General features: G+C 53.1%; 1 protein-coding gene across 1 annotated transcript in view; it reads left to right on the top strand.

Annotated features, from left to right (window-relative positions):
• Positions 1 to 14117, top strand: part of LHX4 (LIM homeobox 4) — a 32602-nt gene extending 18485 nt beyond the window's left edge. The window contains exons 2-6 of the mRNA XM_049776542.1: positions 561 to 732; positions 10653 to 10855; positions 11950 to 12104; positions 12475 to 12640; positions 13499 to 14117. Of these exons, the coding sequence (XP_049632499.1) occupies positions 561 to 732; positions 10653 to 10855; positions 11950 to 12104; positions 12475 to 12640; positions 13499 to 13893 (1091 nt within the window). The 3' untranslated portion in view covers positions 13894 to 14117. The remainder of the gene's footprint in view (positions 1 to 560; positions 733 to 10652; positions 10856 to 11949; positions 12105 to 12474; positions 12641 to 13498) is intronic.
• The last annotated feature ends 2709 nt before the right edge of the window (positions 14118 to 16826 follow it).

The following is a 16826-nucleotide window of genomic DNA, read 5'->3' as shown; positions in this document are numbered from 1 at the left end:
CAGCTATGCTATCGCTCCAGCCCTCACCCCTAATTTTTTTTAAGGGAAAAGAATGAGCTAAGAAAATTAGCTTCAGAGTTTACAGAGAAAGACTGAACACGTGGAAACACAAACACACACACACACACACACACACACACACAGAAACCCTCAAGTATTAAGATACCTTTTTTTCTTTCATTCTGGTGCTTGGGGAGCATGTGATTTGGGAATCTTTGGTATTAGGGATCAAATTGAAATCGGTTGCATGCAAGGCAGGTGCCTCACTCACTGGACTGTTGCTCCCACCTAGGCTACAGATTTAGCACTGGTTAGTAAAAACTGGGGGGGACATAGAGTGTTGTACTTTACAGTTGGCATTAAAGGGGGGTCTTGAAGATGGTCTCTGTGAGCCCAAAGCACCCAAAGTCAGCCCAGTCAGCCCAACACATGCTTAAGATCAGAATGGGCGTCTGTGTGCAATGCATAACCTACATGACTGTACATGGCCGCCTTGGGTCCTGGGGTAGGGGGTGGGGTGGGGCAGTGTTGCGGGCTCACACAAGTCTCTTTCCCTGCAGAGATCCCTCAGTGCGCAGGCTGCAATCAGCACATCTTGGACAAGTTCATCCTCAAGGTCCTGGACAGACACTGGCACAGCTCCTGCCTCAAGTGTGCGGACTGCCAGATGCAGCTGGCCGAGCGCTGCTTCTCCAGGGCTGGAAGTGTCTACTGCAAAGAGGATTTCTTCAAGTGAGTCGGACCACCAATCTGAGGCTTGGGGCCTCCCTGGGCAGCTAGCTGGAGCTGAAGGAAGAGAGGAGACTCACTTTCTGTGTTGGGAACCCCTGAATGTTGAGCTGAAGACTTGACTCTTGACTCCCCATCAGGGCCTTGTTGGGGCAGTGATTTGGGCCAGACAAGGGCCTGCAAACCTCCATCATTGAGTCCTTTTTTTTTTTTTTTTTTGCTTTTTGTTTTTTGGGTCACACCCAGTGGTGCTCAGGGGTTACTCCTGGCTGTCTGCTCAGAAATAGCTCCTGGCAGGCACGGGGGACCATATGGGGCACTGGGATTCGGACCAACCACCTTTGGTCCTGGATCGGCTGCTTGCAAGGCAAAGGCCGGGCCCCTTTTTTTTAGTGTTTTAGTTTGTTTTGTTTTTGCTTTGAATTTGGGGGCCACACTCTGTGATGCTCAGGGATTACTCCTGTCTCTGCACTGAGGAAGCACTCCTGGCAGTGCTCTGGGAATCCTATGGGATGTCAGGGACTGAACCCAGGTCAACTGTATGCAAAGCAGTTGCCTTCCCTGCTCTGCTATCACACTGGCCCCAAGTTCTTGGGTGTTTCTGGTTTTTTGTTTTTGTTTTTTTTTTTTAGTTTTGGGGCCCAATCCCAACGATGCTCAGGGATTACACCTGGCTCTGTGCTCAGAAATTACTCCTGGTGATGCTCAGGGGACCATTTAGCGTGCTGGGGATCAACCACGGTCAGTCTTATGCAAGATAAATGCACCCTCCTCAGGGTGCTCTGGCCCTCAGTTCTTTGGTTTTGATACCTTAGAGCACTTGGGTCTTTTCTGCCCATGGGTTCTTCGAGGCTTGGGGCTGTATCTAAAGGTGCCTCCTGTCCCCAGGCTTCTTGTGCTCTGGCTGCTCTTGTTGGTTAGTGCCTCAATTTGCTTCTCTGTGAAATGAGGCCATGCTGGCCATTGCTGTTCCAGACCTTCCCCCAACTCAGTCAGGTCCAAACCAAAGCACCAAGTAGTCAGTTCTAACCACCGGGAAACACTGTCCTTTGGGAATGAGACAGGGGTATTATCAGAAAAAAAAATCCTATTGGAACTTTAGATTGGGATGAAGGTACCTTCTATGCTGAATTTCCAGTGATATTTAGATTGTGTCTTCTCTCCCAAATGTCATTACTTGGGCCCCCATGGGTTAGGGAGAAGGAGCACAGGTTGGCAGCTGCTGGGTTGTTGGAAGTTGGCTTGTTGGGCCTAGCATATGTAGCAGGAATGAACAGCGCATCCTGGGATTGGGAAGAAAACCAGGGAGGAAGACCAAGCCCCAAACCTGCCTTACTCCAGGAGGCACCCTGTTATCCTGCCCTGGGGAGTCCCTGTTGTGAAGAACGCCCCCTATAGGCACGGAGGAGGGGGCGTGCTAATGCTGGTGACTGCCAGCACAGGACACTGGGCGAACACATGGGCCCCTGGGAGGAAGTGTGGCTGGAAGATGGTTCTCTATGGTCGTGATATTTCTTTCCTCCCCTGAGCTCCACCTGGCTGGGTAACACTTTTTATGACGTTTGATATTGCTTGTTGTGTTTGTCTCTAGGGTCTTGGAACCCATTTTAGCCCAGGGAAACAGATTCTGAAGCCCAGAGGGGAGGCCCAGGGCTGAGTTCCTGCGTATGTTGGGTTGCAATGCCTTCTGAGTACACAGGAGGGCGCTGTGGCCACGGGGTGCACTCAGCCCTCTTGCTCAGGAGGGTGCAGATCTGTGACCTTGTGGATGAAAAGGCCAAGGGCCAAGGACTACCCCCAGTGATGCATCTGCTCAGCAGATTCTGGAAAACACCCTTGGGACCGAAGTGATAGCACAGTGGGGAGGACACTTGCAGGATTTAATTCGCAGCACCCCATATAATTCCCCTGAGCACTGCCAGGAATGATCCCTGAGCATTGCTGGGAGTGGCCCCAAAGCAAAAACAAAATAGAAAATGCTCCCAGCCCAGTGTTGGTCTCTCTGCTCCTAGCAAAGGGAGCAGGCTTGGGGAACAGGGCTTGTGTGTGGATGTCTCTCTACCCAGGGCCAATTGCTGCAGGCCCTGGCTCACATGCAGCTTTTGTCACTCCCAACTCTGACCTCCAGGTCCGGAAATGGGTATGCGAGTGGGGCCAGTTTCCAGAACATTTCGCAAAGAGGAGGAGTTACTGGAGTAGTTATAATTTTTTTTTGTTTGTTTTTGTTTTTGGGTCACACCTGGCAAAGCTCAGGGGTTACTCCTGGCTCTACGCTCAGAAATCGCCCCTGGCAGGCACAGGGGACCATATGGGATGCCGGGATTTGAACCAATGATCTTCTGCATGAAAGGCAAATGCCTTACCTCCATGCTATCTCTCTGGCCACGAGTAGTTATAATTTGAAGCATTTATCTATTGGGGGTTTGTGTAGGGGCTACACCTAGTGGTATTAAGGGATCTTCCCTCCTGTCCCTTTTTCTTCCTTCCTTCCTTCCTTCCTTCCTTCCTTCCTTCCTTCCTTCCTTCCTTCCTTCCTTCCTTCCTTCCTTCCTTCCTTCCTTCCTTCCTTCCTTCCTTCCTTCCTTCCCTCTCTCCTTTCCTCTTACCTTTCTCCCGCACTCCTTCCTTCATTTCTTTCCCCCTTTCTTCTTTTCTTCCCTCCTCCCTCTTTCCTTTCTTCCCTTCCTCCTTCCTTCTTTCCTTTTTCATTTCTTCCCTCCTTCCTTTTTCCTTCCCTCTTTCCTTTCCTCTTACCTTTCTCCCGCACTCCTTCCTTCATTTCTTTCCCCCTTTCTTCTTTTCTTCCCTCCTCCCTCTTTCCTTTCTTCCCTTCCTCCTTTCTTCTTTCCCTTTTCATTTCTTCCCTCCTTCCTTTTTCCTTCCCTCTTTCCTTCCTTTCATTCTTTATTCCTTCCTCCTTGTTTTTCCCTCCCTCCCTCTTTTCCTTCCTTCCTTCCTTCCTTCCTTCCTTCCTTCCTTCCTTCCTTCCTTCCTTCCTTCCTTCCTTCCTTCCTTCCTTCCTTCCTTCCTTCCTTCACTCCCTCCTCCCTTTCTGTGGTCCCCTCAGATGGTCTCTCCAGCACTGCAGACCTGATGTCTCAGTGTTCAGGACCACAGCTGGAGTTTGTGAAGCCCCTATAGTATTGGGATGAACCCAGGCCTTCTCATGTGCCAGGCATGTGCTCCACTCCTGATCCATGTCCTAGGTCCTTGAGAGTGTCAGACGTGTAGCTTCTTGTCATTTTTCTGTTCCCTGAGGTGGAGACATAGTTGTGCTCAGGATGCTCAGAGGATTATTTAGCAAAAGACTCAGGACCAGGGTCCAAGAAAGTCCTTAAGGAGGTGCCCTTGGACCCTGGACCAAGGGGATACATGGTGGCATGTATGTCTGTCTTTTCTGCCTATGCGTGTCCTGTGTCACCTCCCAGATCCCTGGTGAAAGCCCCTGGCTCTGAGGGGAGGGCAGTTCTGTGCACACCACAACAGCATCAAAGTCCATGACCTCTGGACTGTAGAAACATGGTCCCCAGGCAGGGACCCGGATGGTGGAGAGAACCATGGGAGTTGCTCCTACACCCCAGCAGCAGAATTCCCCCCCCCTTTTTTTTGCTTTTTGGGCCACACCCAGTGTGCTCAGGGGTTACTCCTGGCTCTGTGCTCAGAAATGGCCCCTGGCTTGGGGGACCATATGGGACTCCAGGGGATTGAACCATGGTCTGTCCTAGGTTAGCGTGTGCAAGGCAAATGCCCTACTACTTGTACCACCGCTTCAGCACTATCCTTTTTTTTGGGGGGGGGTTTCAGTCACACCCAGTGATTCTCTGGAGTTACTCCTGGCTATCCGCTCAGAAATCATTCTTGGCTTGGGGGACCATAAGGGACACTAGCGGATTGAACCGTGGTCCATCCTAGGCTAGTGCGCGCAAGGCAGATGCCTTATGGCTCACACCACCGTTCCAGCCCCCCACCCCCTTTTGGTTTTGTAGCCACACCTGGCTGTGCTCAGGGCTAACTCCTGGTGGGCTCGGGGAATCCTGTGTGGTGGCAGGGATCGAACCTATGTCATGTATGTGCAAGGCAAGGACCCAGCCCTATACTGTGGCTAAAGTCCTCTTGGATATTATTTGTTTATTTGGAAGTAAAATTAAGGTTTAATTTTTTTTGTGGGGGGGAGAAAATTCTGAGGAAGAGGAGGTAGAGGAAGAGAAAGAGTGAGTAAAGTGCTTAAGAGAGAGCAAGAGTGTAGGTCTGGAAATATAGCAGGGCAGTAGGGCATTTGCTTTGCATGTAGCCAACCCAGGACAGACGGTGAATGTGGCCAACCCAGGACAGACGGTGGATTGGTTCGGCATCCCATACGGTCCCCAGAGCCCGCCAGGAGCGATTTTTGAGTGTAGAGTCAGGAGTAATCCCTGAGGGTCACTGGGTGTGACCCCCCAAAAAAAATAACTAAAAAAAAAAAAGAGTGAGAGTGAAAAAGAGAGAGCAAACGTGTGATTCTCCAAAGGTGGAGAGAGCCCCAGTTCACCTCCCATTAGGAAAGCAGGAAAATAGGAAGGTCACATCTCAAGAGGGAAGATGTGGGTGTCATATGTATGTGGTGACCATGGGCAAGGCCAGCACCTACACTCATGTGCCCTTGGTTTTTTTTCCCCTGAGAGGATAGCATGGAGGTAGGGCTTTTGCCTTGCATGCAGAAGGATGGTGGTTTGAATCCTGGTACCTCATATGGTCCCCCGTGCCTGTCTGGAGTGATTTCTGAGCGTAGATCCAGGAGTAACTCCTGAGCGCTGCCAGGTATGACCCCCCCAAAAGGGGCAAAAACCAAAAGCTAAACACTATTAACTGGTAGGGGCAGGACTGGCATCTGAGAGGGTCTGGCTCCACTTGGAGCCAGAATAAAGAAAACCTGAATATAAAGCAGACATCCTCCCCTTTGCCCCCCTCCAGAGTGATTCTAGCAAGGCTGGTGGGTGCCTGGGGGTTTCTCAGGGCTTAGGTACTCCTAAGTATCGCCCCTTCTGGAAGATGGACACAGGACAAGGCTGGCCACACACCAGAATGTTCCATGCCCTGGGCATGGCCAGAATGTGACACACGTTGGAAATATTGGCCCATACGTCAGAGTAAATATCAGCGAGTCACCTGTCAAGTGTAGTGACAGGGAGAAGAAATACATGGAGAACATGTCAGTGAGGGAGAAGACACACAGGCACAAAATAACCCCAGAACCCCCAGCACCAACCTGCGTCCTGGAAATGTCTGCACCAGTGGCAACCAGAGGAGGAGGCCAGGCATTGGAATTGTTTAGGTCAAGTCCAGGCTCCTTCCAAAGTTTCTGACTTACCCCAAATCTCTCTGAACCCTTTGTAGGGGTCAGTCCTGTGATGAGGATACAAGGATTCCTGTTGGGGTATAAGGGGGCTGGAGAGTACACTGGGTGGAGCCACCAGTGCCACAAGAGTGCCAACTTGGGGGTGGGTAGAGGAGATGGAACTCATGGGAAAAGAGGACACAGACTTTGGGACCCGAAGAGAGGGCAAGGCCATGGGGGTGAGATGGTCCCACTACAGGGGGAGGGTAGTCACAGACTTTGGGGATACAGAGGCAGGTGGGATGGGTCACAGGTGCTGCACCCTAGTATCTCAGCAGGGCAGAGCCAGTGGGATTGGGACATGAAGGAGAGGTCACTCAGCTCAGGTCACCTGGGCTGAGCATGTAGAAGGGTACCCACACGGGGCTCTTAGGGTCTTGGGGTCCCCTGAGAGTGAGGGAAGAAGGTCTGGGCTGAGATGAGGCCTGTGGGGTGCAAAGAGGAGATAAGAGGCTTTGAGTGCCGAGTTCTAAATGGTGGGGGGAGAGATGGGCCGTGAACATGCCAAAGTGGGGCTCACAATAGAGCTACACATGTATAAAGAGTCTGAGGGGCCCCAGGGGTCTATGTGAGTCCTCAGGGTCAGCAGGGGTCTGAAAAACTGCAGGGATCTTTTTTTTTTTTTTTTTTTTTTTTGGTTTTTGGGTCACACCCAGCGGTGCTCAGGGGCTACTCCTGGCTGTTTGCTCAGAAATAGCTCCTGGCAGGCACGGGGGACCATGTGGGACACCGGGATTCGAACCAATCACCTTTGGTTCTGGATCGGCTGCTTGCAAGGCAAACTCCACTGTGCTATCTCTCCAGGCCCTGCATGGATCTTTTTGAGGTCTGTGAAGCATCTGTGAAGTGTTAGCAGGAGTCTATGAGAAGTCTCCAGGGATCTGTGATGGGCCCACGGGGGTCTATGAGGGGACCTCAGGAGTCTTTGAGGAGTTTGTAAGGGGCTGGCAAATCTGTGAGGGTACAAGTGTGTGTCAGACATGCTTTTAAACCCAATAAGAGCTGATGTTGCTATCTAGAACACTTTCTCTCTCTTTATGAATGCATATGCATTCATATATCCAGACATCACTTATTCACTTGCACATCTTTCCTTCTCCCACACCCCCTGCCTGTCCACACTCACCACCCCCTTCATGCCTCGTCATCCATTTACTTATGCTGGGGTGCTGCTGGCACAAGAAAATCCTAGAATCTCCTTTGTCCTTTTTTATTTTTGTGTTGGGGCCACACCAGACTAAGCTCAGGACTTCCTCCTGACTCTGCTGGATGATCTCTCCTGGTGGGCTCAGGAAGTCATATCGGGTACCACGAATGAAACCCGGGTTATTCAGTGCATGACAAGCACCCTTCCCACTGGACTACAGCTCTGGCCCTTCCTCTTTGGCTCAACCCTAGCTGCCTCATCAGGGGAGCCCCTTCACCAGAGCCTGGCCTGGCCCCTGCAGAGAGGCAAGTGTTCTTTGCCCCAGTGGCTAGGTCTGGCCGAATTGGTGCCAGTGATGGACGAGATCGAAGTGCCCTGAGGTGCCCTGGTCTCTCCTATGGCTCCTTCCTGGGTCACTGAGACCATCCATTTTCTGGGTTGTGGCCAAATTTTGACCTTCTTGGAGACCAAGGAGACTGGGCCGCAACCAGCTGGTTCTGTGCTTACCCTAAGTCATGGCTCTACCATCTGTCACTGGTCTGAGATCCGGGTACTTGAGGGTGGACCCTTCATGTAAACAGACAGGGCAGCAACTTTCTAGGGGCCTGCAGCTTTGATCAGGGTAAACACCCCGATCTGTTGCTTTCTTGCTAGTAAATGGGTATGGATAAAGGGGGCCTTTTTCACTCTCTTCTGGCTGTACCTCCCTAGCATGTGCTTTCAGTCTCACTATAGGTAACTGAGGGTACTTATTGGGAACTGATAGCCCCAGGTCTGCTGAGCTCTAGAAGCCATGTCCCATATCTTGTCATGTTCAAAGGCTCTAGTGTCAGTGCTCAGGGTGGGGCACAGCTGGTGGCGGTATCAGGGCTCCAACCTGGGTCTCCCACCTGTAAGCACGCAGGGGGTAGTGGGGGATCAGAACTTGGTGCCATGTCCAGCTCATACTTGCTTTGTTCTGGTTTCTTATTTAAGGGCTCTCCTAGCTCTGTGCTTAGCAGTAGGTCCTGGTGATGTTCTGGGGAATCTTTGCGGGGGGGGGGGGGGCATGCCATATGTAAGACCAGGGCCTCATCCCTGCAGTCACTCCCAGGACGGGTGGTGTCTTGGTCCCTCACAGTCTTCTCTCTGGTCTCCCTTTCACCCTGGCTCTGCACTCAGGAATCACTCCTGGTGGTGCTCAGGGCCCTGTGGAATGCCAGGGATGGAGTTAGACCAGTGCCCTCTCCCACTGTACTATTCTTTGGCCCCCTCATTGGTATGAACTGCCCAGAGCTCTGGGGATGGTGCTAGTTTTCCCCGAATATGTGGTGGATGAGATACACCCCTGGGTTTGGCCATCTGACCAGGGAGGGTTTGATTGGGGAGGGTCCCCTAAGGATAGAGGCATACCTGGGCAGGGGTGCATATGGGCCACACAGCGCTGCTCTCAGTCTGTCCCTCCATGCTCCATCTGATGCTTCCTGCTCAGCCCAGGAAACCCCCATGAGCCTGTGGGCCCCAAGCCTGGTCCTGGGCTTCTAAGCCGCCCCAACCTACCTCATTAGATGCCAGCTCTTTGTTTACTCTGAACCCCTGGAAAAGCTTAAAAGCAGAGTCTACATCCTACCAAAACATGAGTGTGATCAATATGGGGGAGATCTAGAGTCGCCTGTGTACCCATTAACTCCCCTGCACCCCACAAAAGAGGCCTGGACCCCAGGGTTCCCACAGATTGGATACCTTAGTCCCTCATGTCCCAGCCTTCTCCTGGGGTCCCATCCCAGAAGGGTGATCATCTGACTATTTTGGGGTTCCCCATTTAGACTTAAAGACCAGCCCCCTATCTCTCTGAGACAGCCTGTCTCTGGGAGGGGGTTTTGGGGACCGCCACCAGCCACACCCCCAGCCCCCCCACCCCCGCCTCCTGGCATCATTACAGCATAAGAGCCCCATCGTTCCGCATTAATCTGGGATTCATCATGATCGCCGTGACCATAATTAATTTATTTGGTATTAATGCGGATGAAATATGTACTGTCCTTTCAGGGGAAATCACGCTGCCTTTAAGCATTAGTTAAAAGGACCATTAAAATCCAACCTGCCCCAGATCCATTAGGCTGAGTCTCTCATCCCGAGGAAGATGAAGTTGGTCTGTGCGAAGTGTCAGGAATAATTAGGTTGATTGGTTTCCAACCCTGCCCCGTGCCCAGCTTCTCTGGTCCCCCAACCTCAGCTTTCCTGCTCCCCCAATCCCTCCTCGCCCCAACTCTGCTGAGATTATGTCTGCCTGGGATGGGGATGGGGAAGGGGTGTCGTGACACCCAATCTGTGTCCTCTGGGTGTTTGTGGCTAGTCTGTTCCCATCGGACCCAGCCTGGTTGAGCCCCTTAGACGGTCCTTAGACATGTCACCAGCAGTGAATTGGAAGTAGCACTTTGGGGGGGGGGGCTCCTTTTCTGGACATATTTTGCCTATCAGATTCAGCAGTTCAATGTGAAGGGCCGAATGGTGCCATGGTGATGTTTAGGGGACCCTGTGGTTTGGGGCCTCAAACCAAGTGACCCACTTAGCCTTGTACTATCTCTCCTGCCTCACAAGTAGCACTTTGTGTTTGTTTCTGGGCCACACTTGGCGATGCTCAGGGATCAATCCTGGCAGGTGTGGAATGCTGGTGACCAAACCCAGGTTGGCCGTGTGCAAGGCAAATACCCTACCTGCTGTGTTATTGCTCTGGTCCAAAGTAGCATTTGTGTGTGTGTGTGTGTGTGTGTGTGTGTGGTTTTGGGGTCACACCCAGTATCAGGAGCTGATATGCTCAGGGGCTGACTCCTGGCTCTGTGCTTGGGGAACATTTCTGGTGGGACTTAGGGAACCCTATGTGGTTTTGAGATTGAACCTAGGTCAACCTTTCACAGACAAAAACACCCTCCCCCACTTTACTATTGCTCTCCCTAGCATATATTTTTTTATTTATTTGAACTTTGGGTGGGGAGTGAAGGTTCGCTCCATGGCTGTGCTGGGGCTCCTTCATACAAAACTGTTCCAGCCCTTTCAGCATCTCCTGGCTCAGAAGCAGCATTTTCCAATGCACATCTCTCCAGGATTTCTGGACTCCCGAAATAGGGGCTGGAGAGACAGAGGGAGGGGAAGTGCTCCAAGGAACCCAGTGTGCATCGGATGTCTCTGCACCCTGGTCAGGGCTAGTCCTCGAGGCCTTAATGTGAAGGTGATTCCGGGAGGTGCCTGTGGAATGGGGAGGTCCTAGGGTGGAAGCTATGGGGACCTTGGAGGTGTGTGTTCTTTGTCTGTGGCCAGAGCTTCGTTGGAGGCCATGCTGAGAGGTGACAGGGCTCTGGGAATATGGAGGCAGAGAGAAGGGACACTGCTCAGCCCCATTGCACCCCCCCTCCCCCCGCACAGGCGCTTTGGCACCAAATGCACAGCCTGCCAGCAGGGCATCCCCCCGACCCAGGTGGTGCGAAAAGCCCAGGACTTCGTCTACCATCTGCCGTGCTTCGCCTGTGTCCTCTGCCACCGGCAGCTCGCAACGGGCGATGAGTTCTACCTCATGGAGGACGGGAGGCTCGTGTGCAAGGAGGACTACGAGACGGCCAAGCAAAATGGTGAGGGGTTGCCCATGCCCACCTGTGCCTGCCTCTACCTGCTCAGTGCTCACATCACCACATCCCGGGGCAGAGTGATAGAGTAGCGGGGAAGGTGCTTGGCTTGCACGCAGCCATCCTGGGTTTGATCCCTGGTATCCCATAGGATCTTCGAGCCACACCAGGAGTAATCCCTAAGCAGAGAGCCAGGAGTAACCCCATGCACATTGCCAGGAGTGACCCCTAAACAAAACAAAATCGAAATACCGAAACAAAACGAAACAAAACCCCTAATCCAGACAGCTCACTGTATCCCATAAGGCACCTAATCTTCCTGTGATAGGCCTCATCCCTGCCAGGACCCCCTTTTTTGGTCTCTTCCCTTTCCGGGAGCACAGTGCACCCCATTTTCTCCAGCCCCAGGGCACCTGCTTCTTTCAGACTATGAGGGCACCTAAGCTGGGCTGATGCCCAAGGGGCCGAGCATACAGCTCATTCCAGCCCTGCAGAACTGGGGTTGCTCCCAACAAAAACGCCCCACAGTGAAGGTGCCTTTGGGGCTGGGACACCCTATGTGCGTGGAAGCTCTTCCCTTCCAGGACATGTCCATCTAGGAGGTTTGCATGAAAAAGAAGCTGTCGGTTGAGGTGCACAGATTTTTCTGCCTCACTGCTTTCTGCTTTTTTTTATTTTCTTATATTCCTTGCTCAGGGCATGCTGAGTGATTGTAGCAAAGCTATTGATTCCTGAGAACTTTTCCCACCTGCCCAGCCCCACAGTGTAATGAATACTCAGATGCCATTATTATCAGGTCTAAAGGGGGTTTTAAGTGATAATAGCTTCCAAGCTTCAGATAACAGCATAGTAGTCCCCATAATTGACCAAAGGAAATCCTGGGTTTGGAATGCTAGGGAGGGTCCTGAAACATTCCCCACCCCCAGCCCACCAGGTCTTGGCTCTAAGACAAAGTTCACTGTCTGGGCTGGGGGTGGTAATGGATTTTGTAGGGTTTGGGTCCTGCCCCCCCAACATGCACACTGTTTGCTGCAGGGCTATGAGGTGCTGGGGGTGGGCCAGTCTGGGGCCAGCTTAGTGACCTGCATCTGTCCCTGCAGATGACTCGGAAGCGGGGAGCAAGCGGCCTCGAACCACCATCACGGCCAAGCAGCTGGAGACGCTGAAAAGCGCCTATAAGAACTCACCTAAGCCAGCAAGGCACGTGCGGGAGCAGCTGTCTTCCGAGACCGGCTTGGACATGCGGGTGGTGCAGGTGAGTGCGGGACCTCTGCACATGAGGGCGGGATACCTTCCCCCTAGGGCGAGTCAGGCAAAGGCCGTGAAGCCCAGAATGTGGGGCCAGAGTGATAGGACAGCAGGTAGGAAGTTTGCTAGTACATGGCCATCTTGGAGGGCCCCCTCAGCATCCTCCTGAGCTCAGAGGCAGGAGTTAGCCTTGACCGCCACAAGGTGTAGCCTCCCCCCAAACCACGAAAATAATGAAATGCAGCAGGTTCTAAGACAGATGCATGTTGGGAGGGGCTCCATCACGTGGGGGCCCCTGTACCCTATAGTACAAGCTGCTGGAGGAAGCCTGTGGGCTGGTATGGTCCCCATAGCATGTCCCCTGCATGCCCCTGCAGGTTTGGTTCCAGAATCGCAGGGCCAAGGAGAAGCGGCTGAAGAAGGATGCAGGTCGGCACCGCTGGGGCCAGTTTTATAAGAGTGTGAAGCGCAGCCGAGGTAAACAGGACAAGGAGAGTTCGGCTGAGGACTGCGGGGCCAGTGACAGTGAACTCAGCTTTCGTGGTGAGCTGTACTCCCAGGCCAGGAGCAGAAACCAGGGAGGGTTTCCTGCCTATGGTCCAGTCCAGTCCTGCAGATGCATGCACATAGCTTCCCTGACTCCCCTGCTCTTTTCCTTAGGATTCTCTCCTTTCGGGGTACCCTCCGTCTGCAGTGCTGGGGCCCCACCCAGTTCAGTTCCTCCTGGGAACCAGTCCTGCAGTGCCTTGTTCCTCCTCTGGCCCCTGTGTCACAGAGGGTTTAATGCTTTGGCTGTTTGCCTCTCCTGGAGCCACATAGCCCTGCACACCATCTGCTGAGAGCCATGAAACATAAACATGAGCGTTCTTTTGGGGGAGACACGTGGCTTCACCCAGGTTCTGCTCCAAGTCTCATCTATGGGGAAATGAATGGTGTAGGGGACATCGAGGCTGGCAGGGGTCCTGGGTATCTGTGGGTTCTGCAAGGGCCTCCCCAAGCTGAGAGGCACCTTCTCTGTTGAGCCTTGATCCCACCCACATCAGGACATTGGGAAGTTGTGGGGCTGAATGGGAACTTCCCAGATGAGGGAGGACTCCAGGGCTCTGACCTGGAACATCTCTGTCGCCAGGGGGAAGGACTTTGTCCCCATCAGGGTGAGAACGTAGAACTTCCACAGGAGATGTAAATTCTATGACCCCCCCCCAACCTCGTCCACTCCTCCTCCTGCTCCACAGGGGTCCAGTGTGGATCCCCTCACAACCTGGTTGGAGCTTGGGCTAGTGTTGGCACTCATGCGGCCAACTACTGTCACCTTGGGGTCTTCCTGGTCATGTTGGGGGGCAGAGGGGAGCTCAGGGGTCCGGGCTACGGTTCCTCACTCTCCTCTTCCTTGGCCCACAGAGGATCAGATTCTTTCTGAGCTTGGACACACCAACCGGCTCTACGGCAATGTGGCGGACGTGCCTGCTGGGCAGTTGATGAACGGGAGCTTCTCCGTGGATGGGCAGGGACAGCCCTATCAGGACCTGAGGGATGGGAGCCCCTACGGGGTCCCCCAGTCCCCCTCCTCCATCTCATCCCTGCCCCCGCACGCACCACTGCTCAATGGGCTGGATTACACCGTGGACAATAACTTGGGCATTGTGGCACATGCGGGCCCTGGAGTCAGCCAAACGCTGCGAGCCCTGGCAGGGGGCCCCACCTCCGACATCTCCACGGGGAGCAGCGTGGGTTACCCCGACTTCCCGACCAGCCCTGCCTCCTGGCTCGATGAGATGGAGCACCCTCCTTTCTAGGCACCCTTGTCCAGCCCCCCAACTTTCCATCGCCAATAAGAGAGAGAGAGAGAGAGAGAGAGAGAGAGAGAGAGAGAGAGAGAGAGAGAGAGAGAGAGAGAGAGAGAGAGAGAGAGAGAGAGAGAGATGTATGGGTTGAATGTCCAAGGCACACCATTGGCAAGTCCACGATTTACAGGCCTTAGGACATCAGAGCTGGCCTTGATGCTCTTCCTGTGGGGATCTCAACCTCCCACCCCACTGCTCGGATGATGAGGCACAGGGGTACAGGCTCTGTTAATTCCACCTGTCCTGCAACCTGGCTTTCCGGTGGTCACACTGTGTGTGGCCACCCTGAATTTAACCTGCTGCCCTGTGCACCTCATGGTCCCTGAACCTCAGTTTCCAAGAGAAAAGTGCCACAGACTTGGGAAACTCCACCCCATGACTCCTGACCATTGATTTCCCGAAGTCACTCAGTCAAGGACCTGATACAGAGCACCCTGAGGACACAGGAGCCTACCCCATTCCTATTCTGCCCGCAAGTCTCCCCGATGCTCACCAGAGGCATCTGTCTGAGAATCGATCATTTGGGCTTTCTGGGATGCCCCCAAGTTGCAGCTTTCCTGGCTCAGCCCTGTCCCAGGCGCTGTCCCAGCAAGACCATGTGCTTTTTCCATTTGTGTGTCATCTAGGCTGTGAGGTGACCTAGGGCCAGAGGGGGCGGAGCAAACAGTGCAGAAGGTTGCAGACCGTTGGGCTTCTTCTCCTGGGCAATGGCAGGCTGGTGAGGGGGGCAGAACCCTAGTTCTGCAGGTGTAAGGGCCTGGGGAGTCTGCTTGAAGGAGCTTGCAAGCCCACCCTGTAACTGTTCTGAGAATTCAGCTTCCCCTCCACCATCAGGCCCTTCTCTACCCGCATCCTCACCATGTTTTGTGGTTCCCATCCTTCATTCTAGGGAACAGCCCCAACATTGGCTTTTGCTTCGTGGGGTATAGCTGCACATAGGTCACCTGGATTTGTAAGACCTCCTTGGTGGCATCACCTGGGGAGAGACAACAGTTCCACAGGTTCCTAAGGCCCATCCTGAGGTTCAGGGGCTGCCCCCACCGGACTGCACATTTGAACATCAGCTAGGAATTTAGCCTGGAGCATCCTGCCTCAGCCTAGTCTTCCCAGACAGATGGTCCCATTCAACTCACTCTGAGCTCACCCTTTTTTCTTTCATGCCTGTTAAGGGTTCTCAGGTGCACCAGGCTCCATGCTTGGGGGGTGTTCCTGGCAGTGCTCAGGAGAAGTAGGGTGCACACTCCAGCCTGTTAAGCTCACATGCTGGGCTGCACTTGTCCTGAAAACAGGCTCTTTGAGGTTCCCCTCAGTGCCGTGGAGAGTCCACGGGGTGAGCACAGGAAAGCAGTGTCCAGCCAATAGGCCATGTGAGGATGAAGATGAGGCCATGTTCCTTGGGGTGGGGGGTGTCAAATCACCATCTCCCCTGCACCAATCATGGCACCCCCATCTCTTCTGGATCCACATAGCTACTGGGAGTGCAGTGTGGCACTCAGATTTGGGGGTTCAGTGGATGCTGAGCAGGGAATCAGGCAGGAGGAGGGGAACTTCCCTTTCCTTAGTCATAAATTTCTGGGGAAACTCATGAGCAGGGCTGTGGGTGTCACTGGGAAAGGTGGCTAGTTGGCAGCTTTGGTGGGAAGCCCAGAGTACTTTGATGTATGCGCCCCCAGGCAGCCGGCACTGAAAGAAGCACAGGTTAAATTCAGCTGCTCTCAGATTAGAAGTTTCTCTCCAGCAGGGGGGTGTCTGTGCCCACAGGGGTCGGAGGGAACAGAATTGAGGGGAGGTTCTTCTCTTGCAGTCATGAAGGCAGAAAGTGGTCCCCCCCTTCCGGCTTGCTAGCTAAGATGCTGTGGGTAAATTTTAGAACTAAACAAGGTCTTCTAGAGGCACTTGCAAAAAGGTGGCATGTCCTTGGCTCTGAGAGTGATGAATGGGCAACCTCCTTGCAATGCTCAGGCTAGATTTAGAAGCTAAACAGTAGTGAGAAAAAAAAAGACACCTCAGTTTCAGGGAGTGGTTATGGCAATGAGTGGAAAATGGCAACTGTGGGGGCTACAAAAGAACATGGATTTTTCAGAACAGTAAAACTGTGGAGGAAATAACTGGTGGGAAATATCAGTTACCTTCTTCCTCTCCTCAAACTGGCTGGTGCTGCTGCTGCTGAGGGGGTTGCTGTGCAACCTGAGGAAATGCCTTTCTGTCTCTGGGCTGCCTAGCTTGTGCCCCTGCCAAGAATAGGGAAGGGAGGTAAAGGGTACAGTCATAGAGGATTCTCTTCTTGCAGGGGAATACAGACGCAATAAGGCAGGCATTTGGCAGTGCTTTGGAAAGATTTGTTTTCTTTCCCCAATATAAAACATGATGGGGGTTGATAGGCATCATAATTCTCCTCACTTAGCAGGAATAGCAAGAGTGTAAGACAAGGTACTGCAGCTCCTGTAGGCCATTTTGAAAGAGCACCACCTGGTAAGAGGGGCTGTAGGCAGCAATTTAACTCTGTTGGTGTGTTGTGGAGTTGGGGATAAAGAGCGCCCTCTGGTGGAGGGGCTACAGATGACAACTTAGGCTTGTTGGGGCATTGTGGCATTGCGGAGGAAAGTGCAGCCTCTGGTGGAGGGGCTGAAGGTGACATCTTAGCCTAGAGGCGTGGAGTTGGGAGGAGAGTTTGCTTCTGGTGGAGAGACTGCAATTGGTTTGGTGGTGCAGTAGTGGGGCAGAGGAAAGATCGCCCTCTGCTGGCGAGGTAGTAGGTGGCCACAGCTGGATGTGGGGCTTGTTGGCAACTCCTCTTGAACACAGCTCCAGACCTGAGTTATAACCAGGGCCACCTCCAGGCCAGCTGGGCCTGGGAAGGCAGAGGAGGCTTATTCTGCAACATT

This window comes from Suncus etruscus, chromosome 7 (genome assembly GCF_024139225.1).
Source record: "Suncus etruscus isolate mSunEtr1 chromosome 7, mSunEtr1.pri.cur, whole genome shotgun sequence".
Lineage (NCBI taxonomy): Eukaryota > Metazoa > Chordata > Mammalia > Eulipotyphla > Soricidae > Suncus > Suncus etruscus.
This window is presented reverse-complemented; position numbering and strand designations above follow the sequence as displayed.